This window comes from Alnus glutinosa, chromosome 10 (assembly GCF_958979055.1).
Source record: "Alnus glutinosa chromosome 10, dhAlnGlut1.1, whole genome shotgun sequence".
Taxonomy (NCBI): Eukaryota; Viridiplantae; Streptophyta; class Magnoliopsida; order Fagales; family Betulaceae; genus Alnus; species Alnus glutinosa.
This window is the reverse complement of record NC_084895.1, coordinates 23722915-23745649: the sequence shown is the minus strand read 5'-3', so window position 1 is coordinate 23745649 and position 22735 is coordinate 23722915. Positions and strand designations below refer to the sequence as shown.

At 36.0% G+C, this 22735-nt stretch overlaps 3 protein-coding genes across 4 annotated transcripts; all 3 read left to right on the top strand.

The window, feature by feature from the left end:
- The first annotated feature begins 1791 nt into the window (after window positions 1-1791).
- On the top strand, window positions 1792-5897 carry LOC133879226 (uncharacterized). The gene is made up of 3 exons (XM_062317757.1): window positions 1792-2319; window positions 3414-4192; window positions 4453-5897. The coding sequence occupies exons 1-3, from the start codon at window positions 1863-1865 to the stop codon at window positions 5842-5844; spliced, it is 2628 nt and encodes an 875-aa protein (XP_062173741.1). The 5' UTR covers window positions 1792-1862; the 3' UTR covers window positions 5845-5897.
- Window positions 5898-7792: 1895 nt separating this feature from the next.
- Window positions 7793-12070, top strand: LOC133880077 (DAR GTPase 2, mitochondrial). Of its 2 annotated transcripts, XM_062318958.1 has the most exons (9): window positions 7793-7927; window positions 8131-8300; window positions 8883-8987; window positions 9354-9431; window positions 10035-10185; window positions 10296-10366; window positions 10592-10688; window positions 10900-11105; window positions 11711-12070. In XM_062318958.1, the coding sequence occupies exons 2-9, from the start codon at window positions 8136-8138 to the stop codon at window positions 11960-11962; spliced, it is 1125 nt and encodes a 374-aa protein (XP_062174942.1). In that variant the 5' UTR covers window positions 7793-7927; window positions 8131-8135; the 3' UTR covers window positions 11963-12070. The 2 variants fall into 2 exon arrangements, with proteins under 2 accessions (XP_062174942.1, XP_062174944.1); XM_062318960.1 differs by lacking the exons at window positions 7793-7927; window positions 9354-9431 and having other exon boundaries at window positions 8015-8300.
- Window positions 12071-20780: 8710 nt separating this feature from the next.
- LOC133879386 (E3 ubiquitin-protein ligase PUB23-like) lies at window positions 20781-22340 on the top strand. The gene has a single exon (XM_062317928.1). It carries the CDS (start codon window positions 20856-20858, stop codon window positions 22098-22100), a length of 1245 nt encoding a protein of 414 aa, XP_062173912.1. The 5' UTR covers window positions 20781-20855; the 3' UTR covers window positions 22101-22340.
- The last annotated feature ends 395 nt before the right edge of the window (window positions 22341-22735 follow it).

Genomic DNA, 22735 nt, shown 5'->3' with positions numbered 1-22735 from the left:
GCGTAAAACAGAATCTGGCAACGGCCATTAGAATCAGGCAATGTTCAGCCGCCGTTGCTGGATTACGTAGAACCAGATTCCGGCCAAACGGGCCGGAATTTAACCAGTACGGCCGGATTATCGCCGGAATCAGGCATGTGTTGCCGGATTCTGGCAGTCGGATACCAAAATTCGGAGACCTTGAGCGGTAGAGTCGGGCTACCAACAAACTCCAATGCCCGGTGGTGACGGATTCCTACAAACGTGCGTGCAAAAATGAAAAATTTAAATCAATAAAACAATTTATGGTTTTCAAAATCGTAAAATCATTTTCCAAAAATTAATTAGGCTTTTACGGTCAAACTGAAAATGATTTACGTTGACCATTATTTTAATTTATTTTTATCCCCACCAAATACTAAAAAATGCCGAAAACATTTTTCAAAAAACAGTTTACGTTGAAACAAACGAAAAGAGTATTTGCTAAAAACTAAAATGCAATTGTCTTCATTATTATAAATTAAAAGAAAATTTGTAGCGATTTACAAAATAACAAAAATTTTATATTTAAATTAATAAACAAGAAATCCGATTAACAATTCCCGCCATTACAAGAAGTCGCTACATCCCAACTCTCTCTCGCTTTGGCAATTTTTTCCTCTGAGGGCAAAGACCTTGTTTGAGCGTGCAAATGGAGGAGGGAAGCTTTATGCTTGCCTTCTTCCTAGTTTGTTTGTGTTATGTTTTGTATATAAATAATGTTTCTTCTTTCTTCAAGCGTCGGTGGCACCTTAGAGGAGGGGGTTTGTTTCTTTTGTCTTTTTATGGGATGAAGAGGTAGATTATTGGTTTTCTTGTGTTTTCTTTAGATTTGTTGGGGTTACTCGTGACCGATCTCTCACATTCCTCAGCCATGGGCTTAATTTCTTGGAAATCCCGGTTTTGATTTGTGGAAATCGGTGCTGTTTTTGGGTCTGAGTTTGTCTGACGATATAACACACATGCGGCTATGACTGAAGATGCCTATGTTGGTTTAGATGGACTCACGGGCGTTGGAACGATGGTTCAAGTGGCGGTTACTCAGGTTAACCGCCTTCCTGCCAAAGGGGTGACATTTTCGAGTACAGGGCGATTTCTTTGAGTGTGCTAGTGGGGGCGATTTTGTAGGGAAATAGTTATGGACGGTTTGATAGCGTGGCCCATGCCATGTGCTTATTCGATCGGTTGGTTATGGCGTCCCTGCTCAGTGAGTCGAATCATCAACCGCTTGGCACTGCTCGTTGGGGGCGAATCGGGTTTCTTCCGGTGATGTCGAGGCAAACCTTGGCTCTGCACAAAAGGGGGAAATGAGAGATTTGGTTTGGCCAGTGCCTTTGTTGTTTTTTTGTTTATGTCTTGTTAGTTAATTAGTGCAGCTGCTCTGTTTTATAAGATCAGTACTTGGTCTGTATAAGCTATTTTTTTTAGCTCAGAATGTGTGCCATCTCCTAAATTAAATAGAGGTTTATGTCACGCAGAGACATCATTTTGTTAGTCTAGGTAGAATTTGTCGCAGTTGTGTTGTGTAATGGTCTGAATTTGACTTTGCCTGGGTAGAAGAAATTCTATACCTGTGCCTCTGGCTTGGTTTATCAGGAAATCATTGTAATCTTGGAAATTTAACCGTTTAGTCTCCTTTATATATTGAAAGGAAGTTTGAATAAGAAAAAAAAAAAAAAAAAAAACAATTCCCGCCATTACGTGCACTCAATTACCGGGAAAAAGGTTTAAATCCCAAAAAAAAAAAAAAAAAAATCTAATTCCAATATTAAATCAATCTTAGTACTGTTTGGTGTGAGGGTTTTGGACAATGGTTTAGTCAGAGAGAGAGAGAGAGAGCGACGATGCAGAGAGGCGACGTCGTATGGGCAAGGGTTGTGTTCCCTCACACATGGTGGCCCGGTGTGGTCCTCCACATCCACAGCCTCGGTGTCCTCGTCTCGTTCTTCGACCTCCAACCCCCTCGCTACTTCCTCAGCTCCGAGCTCCGTTTCTTCGACCACACTTTCCGATCTCCGATGATTTGCAACAACAGCGATGAGATGTTTGGTCGTGCATTGGAGGTGTTCGGTCGGAGGACGCTTCGGAGCCTAACGTGTCCTTGCCAGAGGACGAACAGAAGTGATCCGAGCGATTTGAGGGGAACGACTTCGTTTCAGGCGGTTGGGGTGTTGGGGTTTGTGCTGAGGATGGGTGTGTTACCGTGGGTTGAGGAGACGGAGTTTGTTGAGGCGGTGAGAGCGGTCGCGCAGGTTCAGGCGTTTCGTGGTTATAGGTCGGCCAAGCAGAGCCAAAGAAGAGGTAGTGAGTCACTGTTTTTGGCTTTTAGAGTACTCAATTGTCTATGCAATGCCTATGTTGATTTTAGTTTCGCGGTTTTGATATAACATAGTAGGACATCGCTTTAACTCAGAAATTTATGCATGTAGGATTAGTCGCTGGATATTTTCTATTAACTACTCATTCTTACACTTGTGTCTATGCAATTTCCATTTTAATGTGAGTATTTGTCGAAGTATTGGATATGAAACAAGAAAAACACCTGAAGAATCTCTTAAATGTGGTTTTGATATAATATATTCAGACATTGTTTTAACCCAGAAACTTAAGCTTATGGGTTTGGACAATAAATATGTTATATCAATCGCTCATTCGTATTACTACGATCCAATGCGTTTAACTACTTACACTCGTATACTCGAATATCTGATAATTGTGGGTGGTTGATTTATTGTCATTCGATCGCATTGTTGTTTTGACAATGTGGGTTCGGGGAAGAAGTGGATGCTTTGATTTGAAAAGCAAATCTATCAAAAAAATTTGCGTAGATGAAATTTTCTAGTTGGTCAAATTGGTTGATATGGTTTGATTAAATTTTCATTTATTTATGTGGTATCTTTTGTAATTGAATTATGCAGTTTCTGATTTTGGAACTTGTTTTTCAATTTTGTCTCTGAAGGGGTCATTAATGAAATGGATGGTGTATACTACTTTGGTTTTTGACTTTGCACCAAAGTCTTATTATTTGGGTTTAGTTGTTGTGGTTAGTGAGATAGCCTGAGTACAAGAGATTTTGCGGGCAAAATGACCCTGATAAAGTCAAAACTCTAGAACCGACTCCAAGGTAAACAAGATCTCTGTTTGGTGATATATGCTCTTGCAAACTTTTTTTTGATGGTCCTGTGAGTTTTGACTAATCTGATGCTAGAAGGTACTCTCAAGTGTTTAGTTTAATCTCTTTGTCAAATGTACATGGGCTCTTGTCCTTTTTGTTGGACCATTTCTTAAAATTGAGGATTTATAGCACAGGATATCCTGCTCAGGTGCTTGTGTTGTACTTACCAGATGTCTGATTTCATGGTTTGTAACTTCTTTCTGTTTGAATATCTTTCTAGGTAGTGAGAAAAAGAACTCAGTTTATCATGAATCAGATATTTTAGAACTGGAAGATGAATTTCAGCTATTCTTTGAGGAAGGGGAAAAGAACCTGGCAGTTGGCGTGACAAACATAACGAACTTGGAAATTCCTGTTTTGAAAGAATTTTTTAATGAGCATCAACTTTGCAGTATGTCACAGACTCGAATTAAGCAAATGAAGGCACGGTCAGTCAATGAGATACTGGTAAACTTGCATTGTCTTGCTCTAGATCCATTTTATTTAGTTGGAAAACGCTTGAATACAGTGAAGCAGAATATCTTGAGGTTCAGAAGTTTGTCATTCCAAAACATTACTGACATCTGTTTAAAAAAATGCTTGCAACCTAAAGGCATTGAAGCTCAGCTTTCTCATCCTGGGAATATCGAGTCTGAGCTAAGTATGAAGGTTGACAGAAAACAAAGCTGTGGAGAAATTTTTGGCCCCTCTGTATCTTACACGGACAATCCTGTTAACTGTCTGGGGCGAAAGAGGAAGCTTGATGAACCTTCTGTTTCTTGTATTTCTTTTAAGCTGCACAAGACTATCCCAACTACTGCATATCTGCAGATAAATAAAACTGGATGCAAGGAAAACTCATCTGATTCGTTTATTTCAGTGCCTGCTTTGTCTGATCCATCTCACCATGGTCACATTGTTGAAATTGGCAAGCTTCAGGAGTCTGAAGAAAGAGTTGATATTTTAAATGATACTAGGGCGTGCATACCTTGTGTCATGAGACAGGAAACTGGGAGAAGTGTAAGTATTTGGGAAGATAATGAGACCTGCATATCTTATGTTTGTGATGCTACTATGATCTTCACTGATGGGGCTCATGATGAGCGTGTTAAAGTTGATTGCAATTTTGGTTTACTTCAACCTTGTGCAACTCAGTCAGTGTTGAATATATTATTGGAACTTGTGCCAATGTTATTGAGGTTGATTCTAGATTGGGAGCCAAAATATGCTTATCACAATCTGACCTTACTGTCTTTTTTTTTTTTTTTTTTTTTTTGAAGGAATCTGACCTTAGTGTTGGAAAAATCAAGATGCTGTCTAGTGACGGCGATGGTGCTACATCCGGTGGATCCAACAAAGAAGCCAGTATTAGTGTCACTTCTAGAGACAGCTTTAAGGAGAATAAGGAGCTCTATCAACCTGTTACTTCAGATTCATCATTTGAGTTGCGAAGGGGTCAGCAGTGTGAAGCACTTGTTGCTTCTACATCTTTACATATGAAGTTTCCAAGAGATTTTAAGCTGCCATCAAAGGAGGAGTTGGTAAAAGAATTTAGTCCATTTGGCACAGTAGATTCCCTGAAGACAAAAATCTCTTCTTATACTGGTGCTGCCCAGGTGGTTTTCTTACACCCAACTGATGCATTGGCTGCTTCCCAATATGCTAAGGAAAACAGGGTTTTATTCGGTGAGGCAAATATCCGGTTTTGGCTTGACCCACTTGAACACAGGAGAAGAGGAACCCAGTCTTCAGTTCCTTCACCATTGTTTTCAGAGAAAGCAGTAAATCTGAAATCATGTCAATCTGTTAGTTCTGATACATCATTCAAGTTGCAGAGGTGTAAGCAATTGGAAGCACTTGCCAACGTTGCTGCTTCTACATCTTTGCATATGAAGTTTCCCAACGATTTTAAGCTGCCATCAAAAGAGGAGTTGGTACAAAAATTTAGTCCATTTGGTACAGTAGATTCCCGGAGGACAAAAATCTCATCTTACACAGGTGCTGCCCAGGTGGTTTTTGTACACCCAACTGATGCAATGGCTGCTTGCCAATATGCTAAGAAAGAGAGGGTTTTGTTTGGTGAGGCAAATATCCGGTTTTGGCTTGACCCATTGGAACACATGAGAAGAGGAACAAATTTTTCAGTTCCATCGGCGGAGTCGTTGACATGGAAACCAAAACCAGTGAGTCCAAAATCATGTCAACCTGCTTGTTCTAATTTATCATTCAAGTCACAAAGGGTTGAGAAATTGGAAGCACTTGCCACCATTGCTGCTTCTTCTACATCTTTGTGTATGAAGTTTCCTAAGGATTTCAAGCTGCCATCGAAGCTAGATTTGGTAAAGATATTTAGTCCATTTGGCACTGTAGATTCCCAGAGGACAAAGGCCTTTTCTAATAAAGGTGCTGTTCGGGTGGTTTTCTTACGCCCCCTCGACGCAGTAGCTGCTTATAAATATGCTACGAAAAAGAAGTTTTTATTTGGTGGGGCAAATATCCAGTTCTGGGTTGAGCAACTGGAACACAGGAGAAGAGGAACCATAGTTTCAGTTCCCTCACCTGTGTTGACAGGGGAACCGGTGAATCTGAAATCATGCCTCAAAAAACCCCACCCCCTTGAGTACAGAGACAAGAAAAAACCTTACAAGGTGAGATTTGTAATAGAGACATAGATCAGTTCGTTTTGATCAACTACTAAGGAGAAATCTGCTTCTTTCCCCCCCAACTATATGCCATTTTCAGCTTTAAGAGGAGTACTTCACCGAATGTTATGGGTCATCAGGTTCAACCTTTTACTGTCTCTTGAAATATGACCTTTAGTATCTTTAAAAGCCTTTGATTTGACATTCTCACTTGCTTAACAAATAGAAAACAAAAAATGAGAAGATTTACCTAACTACTCAACTGGTTCTACTCATCGGCAACATATATAAGATCTAAGCTTCCTTGATTCCATTGCAGACTTGCAGTGTATCCTTTTGCATTTTAATTAATTTTAATTACCTATAAAAAGAAAATTGAGGAGACAAAATAGAATCATTCAGTAAGTGTCTAAGGGCATGCCTGGAAACAACTCCCAAAAAGTGTTATGGAAAAACTCTTATTTTATTAAAAAAAAAGAGCTTCCGCACATTTTCATTAATCTATGAGCAGGAACTATAGAAACATGTATATCCATGGATCAATACATCTTAATCGAAAAAGGATTAATAATAAAAAAAAAAAACTGGAATTGATTGATATATTTATTGAAATAAACTAATGAAGAAACAGAAATTGTCTGTCAATTAATCATTTCGGACTTCTTTAAAAGTGAAAATGTACAAAAATTGATTTCTATTATTTTTCAAAAAAAAAAACATATTGATAAACTATGGTTAAAATGTAAATATAAGTAATGCAGCATTCCCCATCATTCATGTCGTAATATCCATGCAACAAAAAGAGTTTTTTATTTTTTATTTTTTATTTTAAAAAAAGAAAAGAAAAGAAAACTAGAAAAGACATGAAGTAAATATTATCCTTGTTCACTTCAAAATTTGTTATTATAGTCATGGGTCACTTGGCTTTTCTGGCAAAACAAGGGCTTGATTGGTAAATTGCTAAAAAAATTCTGTTTACTCATCAAACCCTAAAACTAAATGAATTTTCATACTTTAAAAAAAAAAAAAAAAAACTAAATGAATTTTCACACGTGGCCTTCACCATTAACACACTTTTCAAAAAAAAAAAAAAAAAACTCTTCTTAAAACCCAAATTATTTCCAAAAAAAAATAAAAAAAAAACTTTTTTTTTTAAAAAAAAAAAAACAAAAAAAGTAGTGTTGTATGGTTGCCCGTCAGAACTGACGGCCTGGCGACCGTTGCCAGTGCCACCAGTTCAACACTGAACGTTTTTTTGTTTATTTATTTTTTTAATGCTTCCAAATTTTATCAAACCAATTTTCAACTTTTGTTAAACGTGGCACCTACCAAATCAATTATCAACTTTTACTTTTTTCAAAACCCCCCAAAAACTTCTCAAAATTTTACCAAATGGCCCTACTACATTTTCATTAAGGATGGAGTTTTACGGCTTCCAATAAAAGGGTGACACATCATTTAAAAACACTAAATATAATATACATAAAATAAACCTGAAAACACTGGATCAAATACAATTTTTCACCTTTCTACAGAGTCACCGGATTTGCCCCTAACCACCCGAAAGTCGGAATTCGCTGAACGCCGCCGCCGGAGGCGGCCTTTGACGGCGACACGGGAGGCCGATCTCGGAAGCACCCCCACCCCCACCCCCAACCTCTAGATCTGTTATGGGCACTGGTCGGAGATCCGACCAAGAGGGACTGAAGAGCGGAAATGGCGGAAAGGGAGGAGGCCTTCGACGGCCGGTCCTCCAGCCACGACACCGTAGGAAAACCGGTGAGAGCGGCGCAAAGAGTGCCGTCTCTCGGATCTATCGAACAGACCACCACATCGCCGACCCCGACGCCGACCTCGGGCTTCACCGAATCTCTCTTTCCCTCGCAGGCGCAGATCCGGTCTCTACGTTTTTTATTTGGTGAAAATCAGAGGTTTCTCATTACTGTGGGGGACTGGAAAATGGAAATCGTGCCAGGTTTCTCCTTAGACGGCAAAACACCATCCATGATGGCGGTGGCCTTCGGCGGAATATGGCGGCGGCATGGGGCTGAGGAGATGTTGGTTTTTTAAGGCCGGTTGGGCTCTTGAAAGGGAGAAAGTTTCCTATGATTATGTACTTCCATGCATATTCTATTTTAGTCTTTTGAGATGATGTGTTAACTTTTTATTGGAAGCTGTAAAACATCATTTTTCCAAGCCTATCCTTTTATAGAAGGGGCTCTCAGCTCTCTGCTAATAATAATAAAATCTCTCAAGTGGTCCCCTAACTAAACTCTAGGGTCAAGTAACGTTCTAACCACTTTTTGAATTTTCCAGCCAAAATGGCAACGGCTACTTTGGCAAGGCGAATAGGCGATGCGGTAAAGCAAGCAGCCAGAAAGAACAGTGGCGGAGGCTGGTACGACCCTCACATGGCCGCGGCCTCTCGTGCCATCGCCGAGAGAATCCCGTTAGTTGATCTCGTTCTTGAAGTCAGAGATGCAAGGGTACCTCCCGTTTCTGTCAACTTTTCTTTTTCTATACGTGCTTGAAAAGGTCCTTTTGCTTTCATATACCAAATGTTTGATGAAATGTCTGTGAGAGCTTCTTGTTTTAAAGTCTGGCTTTGGGTTTCCAATCAGTGTTGAATCCACTGAGGAGTGGGTAGGGAATGGAATCTGGGTTTCAGGTGGCTTCAGCTTCGTTCAATGATCCAAAGCTGTCATTCATCTCTATGTTTATAGTGTAACACTCATTCTGTTTCTTTTGAAGTAGGTTCATTTTCCTTAACTAGATTGAGTAATTTGCTTTCTTTTAAGAGAAAATTGCTTGCTTAGTTTATATAAAAGTGAATTTCTTAATGCGTTTAAAAAGGAATTTTGATACATTTGAGATCAAAATGGCCTTGCTCTTGTTATCTAGAATTGTATCTTATGATGCTTTTATTTAAATTATGAATAAGAGTGCTTGCAAGATGCTGACGAAACTTTAACAACTTTTTCATTTACCCCGTTCTATTGGGCACTATATGATATGGAACATTCATTAAATTTTGCATTATTTTAATATTTAGTGTTATTGCTTTCTAGATTCCATTGTCATCGGAGTATGAGCAATTGAGAAACTACCCATCTTCCTCAAGGCGGATCATAGTGATGAACAAGATGGATCTTGCAAACCGATCTCAAATTAAGGTGGGTATTTTGCTTCACTTCTCTGTTTTTTCTCCTCATGTTTTGCGAAAGAAATAACCATCAATCTTGAAGCTATTAAGTATTTAAATCACAAAAAATCTGATGGTCTCCTAATCCTTTTGATGAAAGAAAAAAGTGTACTGAAACTTATTACCTTTCTGGAGCGAGTACAAATACATTTTTAGCACAAACTATATAGATTATGTGCATGCTTGGACACATATTTTATCAGAAAAGACAAAAATAGCTTTCTGTAGTAATTATATGTACTTTCAGTGTAATGAACATATATAGTCATGTCTAATTCTTGTCATTGATCACTCTTGTTTCTCTTCAATTAATCTCTCTTTTTTTGGGGGCTTGTAGGAGTGGATAAGGTATTTTGAGAAAAAAAACTGCATTTCTTATGGAGTTAATTCGCATAATAAGGAAAATATAAAGCAGGTAAATGTGATTTTCTTTTACTTTGTATTTATTTCTGTGGAGCATTGGGAGTATTCCAGTATGTGCTAGGTAGTTTTTTGCATGTGCCAATTTTTTCAATAGCTTATGAATTTAGTCTAACGTTATGTGCTGAATCGATGTCTGAACTATATGCAAGAACATTGTGTTGATACTTTTATATCATTATCAAGAGGACTGTGTGTGTGTGTGTGTTTGCATGTGGGTGGACACGTCTAATATCTCACTGAAATGCAGTGAGGAACTCAATTGTGTGATTTCAGCTTAGTTAGATATCTAAAATCAACCTAAATAGTTCTTACTTATGTAAAATATCTTGTCTTGCATCTGTCTTGTTTTACTTGATAGTGGCATCCAGTGGTTGTAACAATGTCACTTCGTTGATATTTTAATATATATATATGTGTGTGTGTGTGTGTGTGTGTCATGAACCCACTTGTCTCTATTACCATCTTGATTTTTTCAAAATACCAACTTGCTAAGTTTAAACTTTATATCTGTTGTTTTGTTACTGATTCTGTTAATCTAGTTTTTGTTCTTTGTTTATAAATTACTAAGCAATCAAGGAGTTTTTGTTTCTTATAGTTCCTAAATTTTTTACAAGCCCAAGTCAGAGAATTAAAGAAGACAGATCATTCTAGTTATACTACAACAATAATGCTCGTTGGTATTCCAAATGTCGGTAAGTCAGCCCTGGTCAACTCATTGCATCAAATTGGGAGGATTAGTGCTGCAGGTATTTGTTTCAAGATTTATAATGTTTTGCTGGAATTGAGTTTCTTCTATTCTTTGAGTTGTAAAAATATTTATTATATACTAATGTTTTCATATATCTTTGGGCGGTAGAGAAAGGAAAGTTGAAACATGCAATTGTGAGTCCACATCCAGGTGAGACGAAAGATATCATCAGCTTGAAGGTGTGTGTCCTTCATTTATCAGTACATTGTATGTCCTAGAAGTAAAAAATCTAGTATCCGTGGTTATCACTCCCTTTCATGCTTCATTTGAAGCCAAGAAAAGAAAAAGGAAATTAGGATTACAATTATGTTGGTTCTGAATATCTTCTCTACAACAAATGGGCATTCTTGTCTTTTGATTTTTTTTTTTGAATCTTGTTGTAAGAGAGGTAATTTTTATTTCAGATTGGTAGCCATCCCAATATTTATGTGTTGGACACCCCAGGTGTTTTGCCTCCTAAAATTCCTGACACTGAGGTCTGCTCCAAGTTATCTTTAACAGGTATGATTATACCTACTAGGGTTTTTTTTCCTTCCATGGGTTTTGATGAGTCCTGTAGCTGGTCTAACTCTGTCCGTTAGAATTACTTTGGCCTGTAACCTGAGTACTTCTGCATAGGCTACCGTTGCTTATCTGGGATGCATAGATGATTGTTGAAAATTCCAAAGCTTGGATCAATGTCAGCTCAGGTTTTGCTTATTCCAAAATGTAGGATCAATTAGAGATTGCTTAGTAGGGGAAAGGGAAATTGCTCAATATTTTCTGGCTATCCTCAACTTAAGTGATGAATACAAGAAATGGGCAAAGTTGGCCATGCATGAGAATGACGGAATATTCGTAGATGACAAAGCAGAGTGTTTAAGTAGCTCCGAGTTGGACATGGAACAGAAAAGACAATACCCCACAGATCACACACAGGTATCAGCTATTCATTTGTCATATATCTAAAAGAATTATAGTTGTTGTAAATTATCTTCTCTTAGATTTATCTATTTATGTTTCTTTTTACCTCTTGGTAACTTTCACTAGTTGCTATGTAAGTATCCTCTGGCAAAAAAATTAAGATATGATACGACCCGGACAGTTAATTAACTAACCAATAACTCTACATTTGTATGTAAACTTTTGATTTAGAAGATAAATAACAAGCACCAAAAAGTTAAAAAAGTGTATCTAAAACACAAATTCAAACAATAATGTATAGGAAAGTAGCAAATATTTAGCGCATAAAGTAACTATTATCCATGTTTAGTTCTATGGAATAAATCAAAGTATACTATTCAGAAATATCCCTGAAATAACATCAATCAATTTGTTATTTGGTCCTTCCTTGAAGCAGTCATAGAACCATCAAATCTTGCTGCCGCCAGAAAGAAACTTGGACAACTCAGCTAACTGCTGCTATTATCATTATTTCTTCTTCCATGAATATCTTTCCAATTGGGATTTACCTTTGATGTTAGGTTTTTGGTTCCTTTGTTTCTTATCTTTGTTTGAAATTGAATTCATGCTTGTTGGTGCAGGATTTCGTAGTGCATGGTATTCGTCGGACTCTCTTCGAGACGATTTCATCTTTTGATGGTAATGTGGAAGACGAGAAGGGCATGGGCAGGCTTATTGAGACACAATTCACTGCATTGCGTGAAGCCTTTCGGGTTCCTGTGGAACTTGGTGAGGAGGCTCAAAATAAAGTTGCTGCTAAGTTACTAAATCTCTATCGTACTGGACGGCTAGGACACTATACTATAGATCCTATGCCCTGCCACACTCAGTGACACTTTGTTTTCTATTCTATTCACTCAGTTTTTGTTTACAATTATTAGTTATTATAATCATTAATTTTTATATAAGCAATCTCAAGGTTTTGATTACATTATATATTAGCATAGGAGTTCTGTTCTTGAGCCCGAGAGTACCACAAAATTCAAGGGAAAATAGTCAGCAAGACTTCATAGATAGACAAGAATCATAGCATGCTTGAAATACCACGTCTATAGGGAGAGGGATTTTGGCTATTCTAGGCCACTCAATAAGAGAGGTGATGTAACAGCTCCCTCTAAGTGGCATGATATTGTTTGCTTTGGACCAAACAGGCACGGTTTTGTTTATGGGTTTTACCCCAAAAGGCCGTATACCATTTAGAGAGATCTTCGTCCATTATTATTTTCTTTTATTTCTTTTTCTCAAAATCCACCTCACGACCTCTAAACCCTAGAAGTAAAGAGGCGAGAATAACACAAAACTCTAGCTAGCCTCTCACACCCGTGCAAATGCAATTACCACTTTCTTCCTTTGTTCTTAGATCTTTTAAATATATAGGAATAAGACAAAACCCTAATCCCACTTTTTCACCGTAGCCTACTTTGTAAAATTCCGGACAACAACTTCTGTTCCATCACGTACAGTAGCCGAACCAGGTATACAATTTAGATATATGATATATTTGCAACTTTTGTATAATTTTTTTTTTTTTTTAAACTAATCATTGGATCTGTTTTTTTACACGTGGGTTCTACATATTTAATAGTTAATTTTTAAAAAAATATTGTTGAAATTGTACAAAAATTATATAAAAGTTGTAAACGTATTATATCTCATGTGCATATATGGTTTACATAACGATTCCCACCTTCCAACTGGCCATGTTGGAGATGAAATTTGAGGGGCAATTGATGAACCCATATGACCAAGGTCTATCATTACTAAGGCCCATCCGTTAGGCCCATCAGCCCAAGAAAGGAGGCCCAATGCTAACAAGCCTAAGAGCTCTTATGAGAGAACTCCTTGCAATGCACTCCATGAGCCCCGCGTCCGCCAACTCAGCAACTACTGTTGTGTGTGCACGTACATGTGAATGTTTTCTCATATAATAGAAAGTAGAAAAGAAAAGGGACAAAGATTTCCTTCGAACTTGGTTGAAAGAATTATTTTCAAACGAATCTATAAAAATGACATATGTCTATTTTTTTAATAGCATGTGAGATGCACATGCTTTTTTTAATAAAATAATTTTATTAAAAAAGCATTAAAAAACATTCAAACTTTGTCCATGTTATTAAAAAAAGCACGTGTTTTTCACATGTTCAAGAGGCACATCACTTTTATAAATGAGGTTAGAGGAAACTTTTTTTTTTTTTTTTTTAACTCAATTTGGAAGAAAACTCTGTCCAAAAGAAAATTTGTAGTTAATATATTTAAGTAGACTCAAGCCCATTAGTTTAATCTTTTGGATTAAAGTGGTGTTCAAATATGTATATAAATGTATTCTTGGTGGACTCCCTAGGTAATTCTCTCCCTAACAATTGCTAGTAGAACTATGGTTAATTTCCTCTTAAATGAGCTAGTGTCTTGGTCTTTGACGCATTTGGTTTGGTTTCGGTAAAGAGTACTGTGGTAAATGGTTCTTGGAACAAAGTTGCATTTTGTGGCTCACAATTGGTGCAACTCTTGTACATGTGTCACTTTTGGATTTGTGAATGATTCACGCAATAGGGAGTTGGGTCAATGTGGAAGAGACTCACGCGTACATGGAGAAAATTGGTTGTAAGTGCACATGTGAGTATTGTGCTTCATGTACATTGAGAAAGTATAGACAAAAAGAATAATTAATATACCTAAGTGGATTCAAACCCATTAGCTTAAGCTTTTTTGAGCTAGAATGATACGGTGTCAAAAAAAATGTATATTAATGCACTCTTGGTAGACTCTTTATGTGATTCTCTCCCTAACAACTATCTCCCTTATTACTAGCGTGAAACTCGGGACTTAAGGGCATGCAAGGGGATCGAATGTGGTATATTCAGTTGTCGAAGAAGCATTAATAAGGTGACGACACATGGCCAAGCGGTTAATTTTTGTAAAAGAATTTAGACGGCCTCCTTGGAATCTTGAAGTTGTTAATCATTAGAAGAAAAATGATGCAAATTCATCCCCTACCCATCTCAGGAATGAATGTAATGGACGTACCTTATTAGAAACATCAGCATAAAATTTATATATTTTTAACTCAGCTCGACAGAGTTTGGTTCAAGCTGCTGCATAAGAGAATCTTGACTGAACCTTATAAACCAGCTATTTTGGCATTCAAATCCTTTATGTATATAAAATCGTCCTGTCTTTACTTTTGCTTACCCCTTCATAAGGGCAGAATTAAAATTTTTGGGGGGACAAAATTTTAAATAAGAATTTGGAGGAGGTAAAATACTAATTTTGAAGGGTCTATCTCATAAAAAAAAAAAAAATTAAAATTTTGGACAGCTGATGGCCCCAAGGGCCTATGTAGTTCCATTTGAATTCAGTACTAAAAAATAAATAAAAAATAAAAAATCAATATTTGATCACCTATAACGTGTAGCCCATAAGTGGAACAAGCCCTACGTACATATCAAAGCTTGTAAATTAAATATGCTAAAGAGTACTCCAAGCAACAGATATGATGTGATACAAACGTACACGTGAAATATTACTCTAACAGTCCTTTTCATTCAAATTATTGTGTGGAATTAAATTTTAAAGAATTATATATATATATATATATATATATATATATATATATATATATATATATATATATATATATATATATATATATATATATATATATATATATGTATGTGTGTGTGTAGGACAACATAACAATATGATATATATGTAGTATATACTCTCTTTTTGTTAGAGGGAATTCTATATATATATATATATAGCTCTTGTTTTTCATATATTGTTTGTGTTTGGGTTATATAGAACGAACGACCATTTCAAAAACTATTGGTTTCATCATATAGGGTAAATTATAAATGTTGTAATAATTTGCCAAGCTTTGCTATTTTGGTATAATTGGGAATACAATAGATATGAGCCAGATCATATGCCAATGTCTTCGATCGTGTGAGGTAAAAAATATTTGTTCAAACGTTATGTTCATGTGATCTTCAAAAGATAACATTTTCTTTAGAGGTATGAATGGCACTTTAGGGGTGAAAAGGCGAGCGATTAATAATTGTTAACTGTTTTTGTAAGAATTTTTTTAAAAAAATTGATGACTGCTTAAGGCAAGCAATTAGCGGTTTCAAGGGTAGGCGGATGCAGTTACTAACGGCCACTAATCCTCTACCCATATATTAAAATATATATAGTCAACGACACAACCTCGTTTTATATGGGGTTTTAAAAGACAATTAGCGTACATCTGGCCAAAAAAAAATCTAAAAAAAGTCTAAAATGAGGTCCAACAAAGGCCGTATACTCCAAAAATAAGATCAAAATTCTTAAAGCAGTTATGCAATGCGGTTATAGCTTTAAATAACTGCTAACTGCTTAAGGCGGGTGATTGTAGTTATCAAAATAGAATAACCAACTTTTCACCGCTAGATGGAAGAAGATAATTTATTTATTTATTTTTTAAGAAAAATTGTTTAATTTCTTTAATTACGACGTTAAACTCATTCAATGGAGGGCTACTTTTCGTGACACATCCATGTCGGTTAAACTTCATATACACAACTCCACTCGCAAAAATTATATATTGATTAAATAAGGACTCAAACATGGTCGATCTCATGATATTAACCAAACGAGTTAACCATACGAGCTTAATTACCCTCACGAGCAAGTTCTTTTCCTTGCACGAATTTGCACCAGACTTCAACGCGCGTACAACGCGTTTTCTTGATTCTAAATCCCTTTCTGATCCGTTGATAAAATGACAAAAGAAAGGACAAAACGATCAAAACTACCAGTCTTATTAGACAGATATATAGGGATCGATCGCTGTGATAATCATCTTCAACGTCGCTTTTTTCTTGTGAGCTTTTCTTTTGGAGTCTGATCGATCGAGAAGTCACGGCATTAATTAGTTTTTGACTATCGATCTACTGTGACGACTTTCCTAATCGATCATGCATCACGTTCCTTTCTCGATCCTAAACTTTTTGACTCCGGCCGGTTAAAGTTTTCTACACATGTCGTTGGCGCTGCCGTTTAACATTAATCACTGATCACGTACCATCACAATCGATCAATTTTCTCCCTTTGACTATTTCTATTCTTTGTGCTGTTTTTACACTCGTAATTTTAGCTTGGAGTTTCTCGGTAGCCCATAATTGCGGCTAGCTAGTAATTCAAAACACCAATGAGATCGAGAGAGCCTGCCTAGTGTCTAACCCATCTTCATAACTTCAACTTTGTCCCACCTATACGGAAGAAACCCACGTGATATTGCAGCCAATTCGGGGCAATCCTACGTGTATTAGGATTTGTAATTTTTTTACACTATTCTCAAGCCTAACACGAATCTAACACGGATAGAACACGACTTGAATTCAACACCAATATCAAGACATGCATGCATTGTTTTTACACTATTTGGAAATTCGAAACGAGTTTAACATAAAATTGACGAATTTAATTAAATTAATCGGATTAAAATTAATATAAATAATGATCTTATTTATATTTTGACACAACTAAATTCCGACAGAAAAAACATATCGACACCCTTAACAAAAATAATAGCTGCAAGGTCCACAAACAATCAGAAATGCGAGACCCATCTATCATCTACGTGGAGTTGCTCGAATTGACTGTAATTCCATCAATCAATCCTATTAATTTAGAAACCCCATGCACTGAAAAAAGAAAAAAGAAATAGAAAAGAAAATCGTATGAGTATAACCTATTGACCCAATCACAACTATAAACAAAAAGAATTAAGATATCCACTGGATTCACCATCCCACCCCAATCCCACCACCCCTAAGTGTAAAAAGTTGAAAATTAATTTATTAAATAAAAAAAAAAAATCACTTTAGAATTGGTGGGATTGGGGTGGGATGGTGGTGGGAATTGTAGCATTTTCCTTCTACTTAACTGCCTTGCTAAAAGAAGACATATATACTATATAAATATTCCAGTTAACTCAAATCAAAGACCGGCCTATAGCTAAGATTTCCAAATAGAGCTATTAGGAAAAAACAATTTGTAGCCTAATATCCTACGTACGATTGTCATTTGTCCCATTAACGACTAAAGATTTTTCCCCCCCACTATTTCTTACTTTATTCTATGATCTCCACATGGATTATAATTATTTTAAACAAAAAATGACAGAATAATGAAGTTTGACCAGCGATTAACTGATTCTTCTAAGTACTCCTTGTAACCATCATGGACAGTACTCACTTGGGTTGATCTAATTATAAATATCCGATAATTAATTATGGAGGAAACCATATAATACAAATTTGTTACTTCTGAATATACATGACCCAACTGATCTCACAGATATTCTGTCTGATTCAATTTAATTATTATTTTGGCTTAACTACTTATAATCATGCTTAAAATATCAGGTTTTTTGTAAGATTAAACCACGCCAAGAGACGGTATTTATGTTTAATCTCCTAATCACCTTAACGTGCGAATATATATATATATGCTGGCCATGAGCTTGCAATTCGCTTTAATTTAGATAATATTTGAATAACTAGGCAGCTTCCATTTGGCTCCCAAAAGACTAGTTTGTCAACTTAATTTGTGTTATGTCATTTACATTGCAAACGATAATCAAACTCAATTTTATTAGGGATATTAGGATCGATACATTGCACGTAGAAGCAATGAAATTAAGTTGTAAGTAGTCAAACTCAATTTGTTCACGATTTCTCTAGAAAAGTTAATTTGGGTCTATATATATGTTCAAAAGGAAGATCATGTCATCCACTTATAGTAGCAAAATAATGAAAACCACTACTGCCCAAATTTTTGAAATAAGCACATGCAATGGTTAGCTTTGACTCAACCCGAAGGCTTTAATAAAGAAATATATTAATTAAACAAGAAGCATCTGGTTTGTCGGCTTGCCAAATCGCAAGCTTAATTTGCGGTTTCACTTTCAATTGAGTTTTTGTTTCCAATTCTCCCATTTGTGGTGTACATATTGCCACAATATGATTAACTAGTTGAGGTGGTGGACGGTTACTGAGTTAATTAGGGATTAATTAAGCAAGTATGACGCGTAATTTATTCAGTAATTTATAAAAATGTAAATAACGTGGAGTAAACGGGATCAAACGAGAACAAACTCAATTGAAGGTGATCAGTGGCTCACCACTCATGACTCATGAGAAGATAATAAAATCAATTAATTAAGCCATATGAATCTTTTGAATGTATATATATATATATATATATATATATAAAAGAAAAGAACCAGAGTGGTCGAGTACTGTTGCCAGCCCTAATCAATTGGACGTCGGCAAATATATATAATTATATATATCATGCACCAATTCTCTATTGGGTATTCAAAGTATTTTTTTTTTTTTCTTTTTAATCTTGTTAGTATAATTATTATGTGTATATTAATTTAGGTATTCACCCTAGCTATAGCGTGACTGCCGTATATATATAGGCTTTGCTTTTGTTCACACCTTTCTAATTAATTAATTAATTATAAATCCTAGCCAGTTTATTAATTTAGCTATATACCATTACCACCTAGCTAAAGCCTAGCTTATCATCTCCTATATATAACCCTTTTATATACCCAGATTATATAGAGATACTAAACATATTATTAATTGGGTCCTCATATTTTTTCAATATCTATTCAGCTAAACTATCATCATCGATCAGATCAGTTTTTGTTTTGTTTTGTCAATATATTTGCGTAAGATTCTCACCTGAAAAGAGAGAGAGAGAGAGAGAGAGAGAGTCAGCAAGGCAGCTCAACAGCCCAGACAAGATGTTATTCAGTGGATTAAAAATATTTATGCTCGCAGTCCTCGCCGACGTTCTCTACGTAGGGTTTGAATATATATTTGGGAACCGTTGAAAATTCATGATTTAATTTTCTTTAATAGTTTGAAAATAGCCATGCATGTTTTCCGCAAATCAAGATCTCATCCATTTCACAATAGTGGGCCACCTTCTCTAAAGTCAAACCCTAAACGGTCGTCTGCATTGATAATTTCGTAGTTTTGAAATATAGTCCCTACAACTTGGTATATTTTTGTTGTGCACCAAATATATTAATACTTCTCTTTCTAATTTATGCATTAGTTCTGCTAGAGATAATTTCCAATGAGGATCGGAACTTGTGGAAAATAATTCTTTTTATGGATCATTTATTTCATAAACTACTATGAACAAAGTTTTCCTTTAAACTGTCATGTGATTTTCATTAATTCAATATATTAAATTGACATGTGTGTTTTTGCATATGCATTTTAGACATATGTCAATGAAGTAGACTGAATTGAATTTTTTGAATCCAATTTAGAAAAAAACTTTGTTCATACATTGTTATACATTTCCTAATTGCTAGGTGAAGTATTTTTTTAGTAACTCTAATGACATCTTATGAATGTTTTGAGAAGAAGACGTGTCATTGGCTCACCTCATCTCAACTAGCTACATTTCCCTTTTACATGATAGTTGGCATATAAATGAAAGGAAAATGAAACCTATTATGAATATTAATGGATCATTTGTTAGAATATATTAGAATATTTGATTTCAGAGATTTGTTGTAATTGTTAGTAATCTACTATAATCATATCTGATAATAATTATATATGTTTGATTAATTTGATTGTAATCAGATTTAATGGTAATATCACATTGATTTGATTATCATACTTATTTACCTCAATTCTCATAGAGTATCATGTATTGTAAAAGCATCAATTGAATAAGAGCAAATGTAGCCGTTGGGGTTTATCATGTGGACATTAATCATCTACTTAACCAAATAAAATCTGTGTTTCTTCCTTTATTTTGCTTTTATTTTAATTTTTTATTACATTATAGTTTTCTTTCACCATTGTAACGCAGGAATAATAAATATTTTCAATAGATGGTAAGATTTTAAATCACTCCTCAAATGACCCAAATTCATGCTATTTAAATTCTAGCTATCTCATTCTATGGGTGTCAATGAGTTGGTTATTTAGTACATCCAATTATCTATACCCTGCAGATCGAATTACTCTGCAACCAGCAAAAATCTGTCACTACTTTAACCGTAAATCAATTACCTTATATATCCAGCCAGATTGGTTGATTTGCAAAGAAAAATAGTGAATATTAACCAACTCATTTTTTTGTCATTTAATTTGGCAATAAAAATTTATGAATGCCAAGTTAAAACACAACTCTTCATTTATGTTTATTAGTTTGAATGCTGCATCCTAGATGTACAATCTGATGTAGCAGTCGACGCGACACTTACAATGTTAATCGCTAATTACAATTGAATTTATTAGCCAATTTCTTCACCATTAAGATACCGCAATGCTATTTTGAAATTTGAAGGGATGTAAGTCAAATAGACTTAAAATGTTGGGTAAAATGTGTAAGTTCATAATTAAATACTTGGTCAAATACACAGCTAGCGTATACAAGTGGGCAGCAAGACAGTATAACTAATTAATTAAGATGTATATATATATATATATAAAAGGAAAAAAAATAAAAAATAAAAACTTGGATAATTTCTGCAAGCTTCCTGGTTGCTTCCATATATGTTTTAATATTTAACAGCTTGCAACAGTGCATGCATTACTTTTTGACTTTGATTTTTTTCCTTCTTTATATTTTCACGGCTCCCTCCTCATATATAATTAACCTACCTTCATCCTCTCATGCTATCAATATCTCCACTTGAAAATGGAAGAGATATCGACAGAGAGGAAACCAGATCCAACGATGGAGATTTTACCAGATTTCCTCTGCCCCATTTCCATGGAGCTCATGAAAGACCCGGTCACCATTTCCACCGGCGTCAGCTACGAACGAAAGAACATCGAGAAATGGTTCTTCGCTTACAAAAAGAAGACCTGCCCGGCCACCATGCAAAGCATCAAGAATTTCGATATCACGCCGAATCGCACCCTCAAAGCAATAATATCGCAATCTTGTCCATCATCCTCGTCAGCTTCACGACAACCTTCGCCCAACCATGACGACATGTTGTCTCTCCTCAGAACCATTGAATCGTCGCCGTTTAAGGTGAGTTCCTTGAAGAAACTCCGATCCATCATTGAAAAAGATGATGAGATTGTAAAAGCAGATTTTATTCAATCTAAAGGAGTTGAAGCACTCGTACAAATTATTGTACAAATTCTTTTTGAGTGCTCTGATTTCAATACATTTGGAGCTTGTGAGGAGGCCTTGGGAATTTTACAACAACTGATCCGTTTCTCCGAGGAAGAAAACACAACCTTTGACTTGTTATCCAAACCAGAATCTATGAAGTCCATGGCAATCATGCTTCAAAGAGGAAGCGCTGAGGCAAGGCTCTACACCATTACCATATTCCAAAAGATGGCACAAAATGGATACGATTGGAATTTTGTTATTCAAGGTGTAGATTTCTTCAAGTCTTTGTTAGAGATGGTTTCTGATGAGATATGCACCAAGGCAAGCTCATGTGCCTTGGAAGTTCTAATAGAAATACTTGGATCTTCGAAGAAAAGCCGGTTACGGGCGATCGAGGCCGGTGCCGTTTGCGTCCTCGTTGAGCTTCTGCCGGACTCGAACCGGCCGAAATGCGAGAAAGTTCTGCTGCTGATAAAATTGCTATGTGAATGTGCCGAAGGCAGGCTGGCGTTGGTGGAGCATGGCATGGGCATCGCGGCGATCTCCAAGAGAATGCTGCATGTCTCCATCGCGGCAACAAAGATGGTGGTGAAGATTTTGTGGATGATTTGTAGCTTTCACCCTACAGAAAGGGTGTTGGAGGAAATGCTGGTTTATGGATCGGTGAAGAAGCTTTTGGTGTTGTTGCATATAGATGGCCGGTCTTCAACCAAGGATAAAGTGATAAAGATGATCAAGTTGCATGGGAATTCATGGAAGCGATACCCTTGTTTTCCTTGTGAATTGAAGGAATATATGGCCTTTAATTTGTGAGTAATTCTTGCTAAAAAAATATTACAGAAATTTGATCATTAAAAGATGAAAATTAGAAAATTTTATAATATGATCTTCTCCAGAAAGTTTGAGTGAGTAAAATGTATACAGCTGGTGTTTTTGATTTTTATCTTGTTAATTATTATATTTATCTTTTGCTATGATCATCATAATTGTGCTTGCACTTTTCTATTAATTGGCCGGGGGTGTTTCTTGTGAGAGGTACCTTACATTCAGATTTATTTGTGTTCTATTTTCTTGCTTAATGAATTACGAGTACCCTTTGTGCCATTCATGATTGTAATTATGATATACAATATATATGAGTGTGCCATTCATGATTGTAATTATGATATACAATATATATGAGGGTGGTTAGCATCATGGATTCATTGTGATCATGGCGACCTCAGAAACAGAAAAGCAAAAGCCATTTTTTTTTTTTGGATGAGTAAGAATTAATTGAACTAGAAAAAGAAAATTACGAAAATAAAAGCAATGACTAAACAAAGCAACCCCAAAAATAGGGTTGTGCAGGAGGAGGCAATTCTGATAGCCACCTCGCCACCAACCTGCAGCGAGAGTAAACCTGTGAGGGTAGGTGGAGGCGAGGGGGTAGTCCAGTTTTAGTTTCT

Coding starts and splice junctions, on each gene's coding strand:
- LOC133879226 (XM_062317757.1), top strand. CDS start 1,863: ATGCAGAGAGGCGACGTCGTATGGGCAAGGGTTGTGTTCCCTCACACA. Junction 2,320..3,413: donor CAAGCAGAGCCAAAGAAGAG/GTAGTGAGTCAC, acceptor ATATCTTTCTAG/GTAGTGAGAAAAAGAACTCA. Junction 4,193..4,452: donor GACAGGAAACTGGGAGAAGT/GTAAGTATTTGG, acceptor TTTTTTTTGAAG/GAATCTGACCTTAGTGTTGG.
- LOC133880077 (XM_062318958.1), top strand. CDS start 8,136: ATGGCAACGGCTACTTTGGCAAGGCGAATAGGCGATGCGGTAAAGCAA. Junction 10,367..10,591: donor AAGATATCATCAGCTTGAAG/GTGTGTGTCCTT, acceptor TTTTTATTTCAG/ATTGGTAGCCATCCCAATAT. Junction 10,689..10,899: donor CTCCAAGTTATCTTTAACAG/GTATGATTATAC, acceptor TCCAAAATGTAG/GATCAATTAGAGATTGCTTA.
- LOC133879386 (XM_062317928.1), top strand. CDS start 20,856: ATGGAAGAGATATCGACAGAGAGGAAACCAGATCCAACGATGGAGATT.